This window comes from Macaca nemestrina, chromosome 16 (assembly GCF_043159975.1).
Source record: "Macaca nemestrina isolate mMacNem1 chromosome 16, mMacNem.hap1, whole genome shotgun sequence".
Lineage (NCBI taxonomy): Eukaryota > Metazoa > Chordata > Mammalia > Primates > Cercopithecidae > Macaca > Macaca nemestrina.
The window spans coordinates 76,031,455-76,041,012 of record NC_092140.1 but is presented as its reverse complement, the minus strand read 5'-3'; the positions used below and the strand labels follow the sequence as shown (position 1 = coordinate 76,041,012).

The 9,558-nt window shown below is 42.3% G+C and overlaps 1 protein-coding gene across 6 annotated transcripts in view; it reads left to right on the top strand.

Moving 5' to 3' along the window:
• Positions 1 to 45: 45 nt before the first annotated feature.
• LOC105490726 (ribonuclease H2 subunit B) overlaps positions 46 to 9,558 on the top strand; it is a 64,112-nt gene continuing 54,599 nt past the window's right edge. For 5 of the 6 annotated variants that reach the window (XM_011756616.3, XM_011756613.3, XM_011756617.3 and 2 more), the window contains exon 1: positions 46 to 182. In XM_011756616.3, the coding sequence (XP_011754918.1) occupies positions 119 to 182 (64 nt within the window). In that variant the 5' untranslated portion in view covers positions 46 to 118. Of the gene's footprint in view, positions 183 to 319; positions 415 to 9,558 lie in introns of those variants that run through there. The other variant, XM_071081317.1, reaches the window with a different exon arrangement.

Below are 9,558 nucleotides of genomic sequence, written 5' to 3'. Positions count from 1 at the left end.
CCGGTCCCTCAGCGCGCCGCGCCACCCGGAACAGACCCTTCTCCCGCCATTTTCGGCGGGGCTGGGAGACTGAGGCCCGCAGCGCTGGGCCTGCGGCGCCCCGGAAGAGGCGGGCGGCATGGCCGCCGGCGTGGACTGCGGGGACGGGGTTGGCGCCCGGCAGCACGTGTTCCTGGTTCCAGGTAAACACGCGCGCCCGGGCGGCGGGGACTGCCCAAGAGCTGGTGAAGCGGCGCGCCACCCCGGGCGCGCTGCCCCCCACCGCGGCAGCTCCCATTCCCCGGCCTGGCGCGGGATGGGATTCTCTCTGGGACAGCTGGCCCCGCATCTTGGTCACACGTCATAGCAAACCGCGGTTTTCAAACCCGGAAGCGCCGAAAAGGACCGAGCGTGTTTCCTGGGCCCTGATTCCCGGTAGCTCGGGTGGGCGGGTGGAAGCCGACTCAGCCTGCGGGGAGCCACGCGGGTTCGGGGTCATCGGTGCGCTGCGGGCCCCGGAGGTTTCTGCCCTTGGTGTTCCCCACCTGGCAGCTGGCCCTGCTTCTGTGATCCTACTGTGTTGGAACCAGGGATCCAGTAGGCTCGAAGTGGCCCCAGGCGGTGCGCCGTTTTAACAAGAAAGCAGAGGGACAGGCCTGCGGTGGCGAGGCAGGAGGGAAGCGGGATGGGAGTCGCGGTTAGGCCAAGGGTGGTTCAAAGCGACTCAGCAGGATAATGACCACAGGAGTGCTGGAGCCGGGCCTTTCAGCCCCCGTGTGGATGATGACGGGCCATCCAGGACATGCGAGGGCTTGAGACAATGGACAGCCAGTGCCACACAAGAAAGGATCGATTAAATGACACAGTTAAAGGAATTTGGCCTACGGAATGCAAGCCAGAAAGTTTTGGTCTTTTTATATATGTATAACATTGGAAAAAAGGAAAATCTCCTGTTCCCTGTATTAAATTTTGAGTTTAGCTCAGCAAATGCAGCGTGTTCGTTGCCTAAATATAGTCTGATACCAATATTCTTTCCCAGGAATTCAGAGTTTTATGATGCTTATTGAAAATGTTTACATGACAGGCTGTGAAGAATATTTTTTGCCTCTAAAAAAAATATATAAAGTGTACGAATTTTACGTATGCAACTCATTGAACTTTTCATACGTATACATCACCCTAGTAACCATCCCAAGGATTAAAAACCATACCAAGGATTAAAAACCACTGCACTCAGTTTGTGGATGATGTTCGAGATGTAGACTGTTTCCAATAGGTCCTTATGCCTATTCTTAGATAGCCCCAGGAACCTCTATGCTGACCTCTGTCACCAGAGGTTAGTTTTGCCTGTTTGGGTAAGAGTGTACCCCTTTGTGTCTGGCTTCTTTCACGCCGAAAATTTCATCCATGGTTTGTGAAATTCATTCATGTTGTAGCAGTTGTTTGGTTGGTTAGTTTTTTCATTGCTACTTCTGTTTAATTGTATAAATATCCAAACTATCTGCCCTACTGTGGATGAACATTTGAATTGTTTCCAGTTTGCAACTATTACAAGTTACACTTCTCAGAGCATTCCTTTAGGCGGCTTTTAGTAGACATAGGCACTCATATCTCCAGGGTGTATACCCTGGAGTGGAATGGCTGGTTCTAAGTACTTGTGTGTAGAGCTGTAGTTGACACTGTTAAATGGTTTTCCAAAGTGGTTATACTGATTTGTATTCCCACAAGCAGTGTATGAGAGTTCCCATTGCTGCACATCTTCAGTAAAGACGTTTGGGTGGTAAAACAGCCAATGCAAAATTCAGAATTTTGACAATCTCGCAAAGGACTACCCGTATACATGCTTTTCATTAGAAAAATCATCCTTCTCACTTTGTCACTTCAAGACAATTAGATTTTCAGGGTAGGAACGCTAATCATTCTTTCAGAATCAAGTGCATTATTATTATTCAGATATACACAATAGCTGATGATAATTTGAGCTTCTTATTTTGTTGTTCTGTTTAATCAGTATTGACATCGTCGTTTTAAAAGTGTGTTTGTGTCCTTATTGTATTAAACACAAAACCCTCAAAAGAATTAAATATTGATTGTATCCCTGAAAAATGTAGGTTTTAATATATCTACTGCTGGGTTGTGGGAAGAGTTTCTGTTGAGTTTCTGTTCAAAGCTGAGATCTACTGTGACCTTTTAAGGCATTGGCGGAGGCTGAGCAGCTGTTGGGAACTGCTAGAAAGAGCTGTGTGGTCAGGCGGGCAGGAACTCTTAACAGTTAAAAACTTGGGCTGCCAGCTTCTGCAATTCTTCCTTCTGGCCTTTAGTGCCACCTGCAGGCTCTGAGGGTACAACACGGTTTGATAGCGACTGCAGTGCAACAGTAGTTCTCAAACTTGAAGGCGTCACTCACCTAGGGAGGTGGGCCTCAGCCCCCACAGGTTCTGGTTCAGTAGGTCCTGGGCTGGGGCCAGAGAATGTGCATTGGTAACAAGTTTCCAGGAGATGTTGATGCTGCTTGTCCGGAAATCTCGGCCCCACCCCAGGAACCACTGCAGTAAAGACTTTGGGAACTAGGAATGACCAGCCTCATGTTTGGCCCTCTTTGTGGTGGGCCAGAATTTAAATGGTCAGGGAAGTGCATGTAAGTGCAGAGTATGAGGTTCATCTTCCCAGTTGTCTTTTCCAGAAGGTGAGAAATCACCCTGCTTAGTTACACATTTGGGAGTTGGAAACGATATGCCCTCAGCTGACGGAGCACCATACCCCAGTAAAGTTGGGCCCTTAATAAAGAAACCAAAGATTATTAAACATTTTTCAAAAGTATTTGGTGGAGGCGGCCTGTATTCGATTTTAGAAAACTTGGGATCTGAAGAACTTACTCTGTGTACTGAAAAGTGAGCACATGAACCCAAAGGCCGACAGAACTTTAAAGGGATTTATCCATGAGACAAGGGTAAAGCTGCCTAACCTTGCAATGATACATTTTTTCAACATTTAATTCATGCTGTTCATCGAGTTGCCTGCCACAGCACTGTGTTATATCTTGAAGGATATATTTAAATGTTTGGTTTAGGTATTTTGCCTCTAGTTTTCCATTTGTTTGGAGAAGCTGACTATCTCAGATAAACAAATCTGGGACTTGGAAGAGATACTTGTGAGATATTCAGACTTGGGACGTTGGTTTTCATAGGCTGGTAAAGACAGAACCGTTTCCCATTTCAGCAAAGGCAAGCATTTCTTTTAGTTGGGGTTGTCTTAAATGTTTCTGTAAAATGGCCTGGGAATACTAGCCTGTTTGCAGTTTTAATTTCTATAAGAGGCCATTAACATCTTTACTTTTTGGAAAGTAGTGTAAGTTTCTATCCCTCTTTTTCTGCCCTAAAAGTAAATGTTTGAGTCATATTTTTAATATTTTTCTTAAGTCCATTTTTCTTGTTAATGCTAGTAAGTTGGGATGTACCCAGGTGTGAGAGGTCACCTGATTCACTGTGTATAGAAGACTGCATTTATTGCTATTGGGGGCTGAACAATTAATTGGGTTCACCTCCAAGGAAATGTTAATTGGGAAACCTTAACATTGTGTATGGAAAAAAAAAAAAAGAAGAAAAATCATTTCAGGCCTATTAAAACAAAACTCATTTGGGTTTACTTAGGCTGATTAAAATGTTCCTTAATCAGCTCCCTGATTAAACAGTCCTGAGGTGAAACTGGACCTCAACTCAGATTTTCAGTTAGAAACAAGTTTTGCAATAAAGTTATCCCCCTTTATTTCATGAATATATATGTTAAAAAGTATTTTAGGAAAGATTGCACTTATTATTTATTTCCCCACAGAAAGCAGTTTCTTGGAGGTAGAGGATGGGTTGCTTTTTGGGAGATAAGAATCACTGTCTACCTTAGACATTTCAAATACAATAACAGCTTTTTATGTGAGGCATCATGATAATCACAAATGATTATGCCAGAGCTGTCTCTCCAAGTGGAATGCAAAAATAGATGTGGAAGGATTATATAAATTTGTGCATTAGAACTATGTTCTAATTAAAGGATTTAAAAAATAAATTTAAAAGGAAAAACTAATTTTCTTAATGATGGAGAAAAATTTATTTCTGATTATAGTCTTGAAGCTTTTTTTTTTTTTTTTTTTTTTAATCCACCAACTGGCATAATTGTAGCTTTTTATAAGTCCAAAGAAATGCCTCTTGTTTTGGGGGAGAAAAAAAAGTAAAGATTTAAAGTGTATGGCAAAGGAAGAACTACTATAGATTTAACTGACTTTTCAGTGACACTAAAAAAATACTCTTTTCTCTTCTTTACCTAATGGCACATGGTTAATCTCAGAAGAAAAACTTAGCAGGATTTTTGTTCTTTGTCAAAACGGTATGTATGTATATGTTTGTGTTTAGAAATACACCTGAGGGCCAAAAGCTTCCTTATTTTTAGAAGAGATGAACTTCACTTGGCAAATGATAGAGAACCTGGCCAGTTCAAGTGCTGATTTTAGACAACCTCGGAATAGTTAAGCTCACCTTTTTGGAAGATGTGTCATTTACCGAATAGTCTACTGCAGGCAGCCAGCAATGCAGGAGTCTCAGAGTTTTCCAGCATAGAGCGTGTTTAACATTTTCCACACGAATCCTCAGTCTCGTTTTGTTTTTGCGAAATGTTTTTTGGTGGAACCCAACTGACCTTTCTCAGATGGCCACTGGGTCCGCCCCCCTTGCTATCTATCTGAGCACGTTCTGAAGTGGATGGACTGCAGTTGCCAGTTGGTGTAATCAGGCTGTTTCCAGGGTCTGATCTTGTCCCTTTAGTAATTGTTCCAAAATACTTGGGATATTTATGAGTAAGAACTCATGACTCCCACATATTTATTCTCCAGGTCAGAAAAAAATATATTCATTAAAGGAAAGCAAGCAGTGTTCATGATTTTTTATTTGAGTAACAGAATAGGGACTGCATGGATTCTCCCACATCCTCTGAGCTTTAACTGTGATGCTAAAAAACAAACAACTCAGTCAGTGTGCTCCAAAGCCTGGCTATAATGACACACACTTAAAAGCTAGATTTATGCTATTTATTAGCTCTGTGTCCTTGGACGGTTTACCTCCTCACTATAAAGCCTCACTTTCATTATCTCTACAGTGGGGAGAACAATACCAGTCTCGTGGGGTTGTTATCTGTGGTTTGAGTTACTCATAAGATTTCTTACACCTCAGGCTTTTAGCCCTGGGCCTCGGACAGAGTAGATATTTCAATAAATATTTACTGAACGAATAAAAGTCTCACATTCCATTTCTTCCTGCAATGTCTTTGCTTATTCTGCTTTTTCCTCCCCTTCTACTTCTATCCAAATTCTACCCTTTCCTCAAGGTTCCGTTCAACTTTATTTTCCACAAAGCTAAGCCATTTGCTCCAGCTCAACTTCTCTGTCTTGACTTTGTGTCTGCCTGGAATCCTGCCTGCTCTTCACTTTATCTACCTGGCAAATTCCTACTTATCCTTTAAACCCAGCTCAAGTATCACCTCTACCAGGAAGCCTTCCCATGGGTCTCTCCTCTTGTTACTGCCCAGGTTCATGGTACCTCTTTGACCACCTACACATTTCATCATGATTATTCATTTAAGTGCCATTTTTATGTAAATATGTATTGAACACCTAATACATGCCAGGAGCTAGAGAGAGTCCAAGTGTGTTCTCTCCCTGAGTGGCCATTTCACTTTTCAGTGTGGGCACCTCAGCCTTCAGCTTAGAGCAGAACCTCCAAACAGTAGACCATGTCACGTAGGATTTCCAGGCCTTTGTTCAGCGCTACCTTTATGATTTCCTTGTCTAAAGATGACTGTTTGCTAAAGCGGAATGGGCCACCCCGGGGCAAGGGAATGTAAGGGATTTGGGGTGCATGTTCTCTGTTTCATTATCTGTCCCAGAAACAACTAAGCTGGAGGCTGGCTGAGGTCTCCCCAGTCAGTGCTGACTCCTCCAAGGGCCTGGGTCTCAGCATTTGGTGAGGCTCTCCTGCATGCTCGGCTACCTTTGCCTCATCGTTTTTCAAGTTTTGTGGTGGTGTTGTTGCCCTTTTAACCAGTTAACTCTACATTTACACGTTTTTCTCCTAGAGTTTTTTTTAAAATAACTTTAAATAATTAGAATAGTAATACTTAACCCAGTATAGAAATTGTAGTAATACAGGAAAAAAAATAAAGAATAAAATAATTTGTCCATCATCCTGCCACCCAAAATAAAAATTTTGGAGATTCTTATTTCCAGTCTTTTCATGTTGTTTATATTACAAAATGAATTCCAGTGTTGTTAAATTTTTTTTCTTATTTTTCTATTTTTGCCTTTATTTCATTGTTTACTCTTACTACTTATTTAATGTAACACTAAAACACTCAGGGAGATTGGGGTTACATAAAAGTTTATATAGTGCTGTTCTACATAAAATCGGAGAAAGACAGTTCAGTTGATTTAATAGAGGTAGGGGCTGTTTTTTTTCTCTTGATTTTGATAAGGACAGAAACTTACACAGTGATATGAACCAAGTTGACAAAAAGAATTTGTATTTTAGGCTTTGAACATTGAAGAGGTGTATTACTTCACACAGTAGACAGTACATATTTGGAATGGGTTATCTTTGAAAGTGGATAAAGATTGAAAATACAAATAGGTGCAAAATAGGTAAAGACACATTTACAGAGCTATGTTGGACACAATGGCAAACTGGGATGTTTCAGAAGTCATTCAAAGCAGGTTGCATTTTTGAGGACAACCATAGCCTCCTGCAAACATCCCTTGGTGTGCTTTCCTGAAAGCGGATACTGGTTTGAATAGCCTGTGAGTCTGCCTTAGTATGGAAATTGCCATTTTTTAATGTGGGATCAATGCACCTGGGTTGTGTGTCACAAAACCAGACTTGAACTTCTGTGGGAGTTCCTTAGCAGGTTCACATCTTCCCAGGAAGGAGCAGGGGTGGTGGCGTGGGGGAGAGCATAGGACATCTGGCCCTAGGGTGTTGCAGCAGGGGGAGTCCAGGGTTTCTGCCTGAGTGTTAACTTCCTCTTCTCAAACCAACTTCCTCCATTTAGTGGAAAACTGGTTTCACATGATTCCCAAGCCTCAGCTCCCCTGGTGTCTGCTGGGAGGGGCCTCTCCTCTTAGTTCCAGTTTGAAACCTTTCAAAACAGCCTTCTGACCAGTCCTGCTGTGGTCACATGCAGTCCCACCCTCCACCTGCAACCTGTTACTTCAGTAATCACATACCTACTGTAGCCAGGGAGGGCAGGCTTCACTGTAAGCACAAGGTGCGAGAGGAGGACAAAGTGGGCACTTGAGGATAAAGAGTGCTTTTCTGGAAGAAGGAAAGGGTCCAGGATAGACAGCAGAGGAACTAGCTACCACGTCATTCACCAGTGGGACTCTGAGCTCTGGCCAGAAACCTCAGTGGGACTCATGAGCTGTCTTGCCTACGGCCAGCATTAGGGGTTTCTCAGTTGCTGGTTGTCTCTTTGACGGACTTGTATATAGATATGGCAGAGGTTTATCTGTATGGAGAATTGAGTTCTAGCTGTAACTTATACTTGCCTTCATTTAGTCAAAGTTTGTATAATTTTTAGGAAGCCCAGCTTCTAGGTCTGCATCTTCTAGCTGTTATAACTTTGCAAAACACTTTCATATAATTGTGTTTGACCCTCTTGATGACCTTGGGAAGCAGTTAAGGCAAGCTTTATTATCACCATTTTGCACATCGGGAAACCAAGACTCAGAGAAGTCAAATAATCTGTCAACATACAATAGAAATCCGGTGGCAGAGACCGTCAACGCTCTCAAGTCCTTTTCCAGGACTCCTGCATGTGCCAGAGGCCACTCTGCTGACTGAATAATGATACCTCACCACTGTGGGAGAGGCCAGAGGACCAGGAAAGGCTGGTCTCAAACTGCTCTCAGGTTGATGACTGGGGACTAGATATACCTCCTTCCCTGGAACCAAACCTGGTTGCTCTCAGTCCCCCCAGTCAGGTCTGTCTTTTCTAGCATTCCAGAATTTTTCCTGCTTCCCACATAGTTCATGCTCCATCTCAATATGTTTGCTGGTCATTGTGGCTCTGAGTTGGCTGTGAACCTGAATTTTTTTACTAGCTTCTTCTCCAGTGCACAGGTCATTCCTAGAAATATGGTTGTTGATAGGGACAGCCCTGAAAGAATGAAGATTTTGTCTTCTGTGGTCCTGCTGAAGGCTAGTTTTCTAATTTTTTTTTCCAAAGTTTCAAAAGAAAGTTATGCTTAGAGGAACCTATTACTTCAGTAATCACATAATTTTCCTGGTGTATGTCTCTCTTGCTTTCTTGGTTGCCTCTTGTAGTCTTTGAAGAAACAAAGAGCTTCAAAGCCAGGAAAATGACCCAGATGTCTTTGACAGCAGTGCTGATGTTTTGGGAAGGGAAGGCATATAGCTATTACTGAAAGTAGTGTTCCTGGAAGCTGCAAGTTACTTGAAAATTATGCTGATTTGTCTTGCATGCATCGTATTTGTGTCCTACCAAAGTGTTTCCAAGGAAGTATCTGGCAAACGGGCAGGAGGGTGCCAGGGGTCGGGGGAAGGGGAGGGTCTGAATATGTTCTGATGGCTGAAGTCTAAAGAAAATGAACTGGAACCTATTTAGGACGTAGTATTGCATAAGCATGAGAGTGATAATCTCATCTCTCTTTTTCTTTTTTCTATTGGATCTTCTTAAGAAACCTGAATAGCCTTGATATGGTATCTAAAAATAAAGTGAATGGTGCTTTGATGTCTGTACTTTCTCCTCTATGTAACAGTGGGTGTATGTTTCTCAGAGCTTATCTCCTATGTGCCAAAAATCAGACAGGCTCGGGAACAAATGTCCATTGATTCCAAGTCATAAGAACAATTGGCAAAAATCACTTGTCTTTTGTCTTTGAACTTTAAATGCAGTGAAAAAAACTTGTCTTAACCAAGAGAGGGATAAGAAAGAGCTGCCAAGTTTGACAAATCTGCTTGATAAATAACTTCATATCAACTGTACAACAACCTGTACTGTATAGTCTGTAGATGAAAAATCATGTACCATTTTGGCTTATACAATACTTTGTGACTAACTTTAAAAAATACAGAATGGTTAAGTCTGTGCATTGATACGTGCTGTGTAACCTAATTTTTAAGCATTAAAATGTCACAGATATCTGGGGGTGGTGGGGAGAAGTATATACATCTATGTATAGAATATTGTAAACTCTAATAGGAAGATCAGTTTTCTTTTCTTGCCATTGGTCAAATGTTTCATCTGTTTTTGTCACTAGGTGTTTCTTATATCCCACAACCAGTTTCTCTCCCTTTATCCTTCTTATATGGATTTTTGGATCCTACCCCTTTCTCTTTTTAGCTTTCCCAGCTCTCCCTCCTTTCTCTTGCTTCTGCCCCATGGCTGGGTCTACTGGCTGGATTACAGTAGCTGGATTGCAGCTGATTAGATGACTCTGCTAGTTTTTGAGGATGAGGAGGACAGGACAAGAGAGGGAAAGTTTTAAATGTTTACATCATAGGAGAATAGTCATGTCAGGAT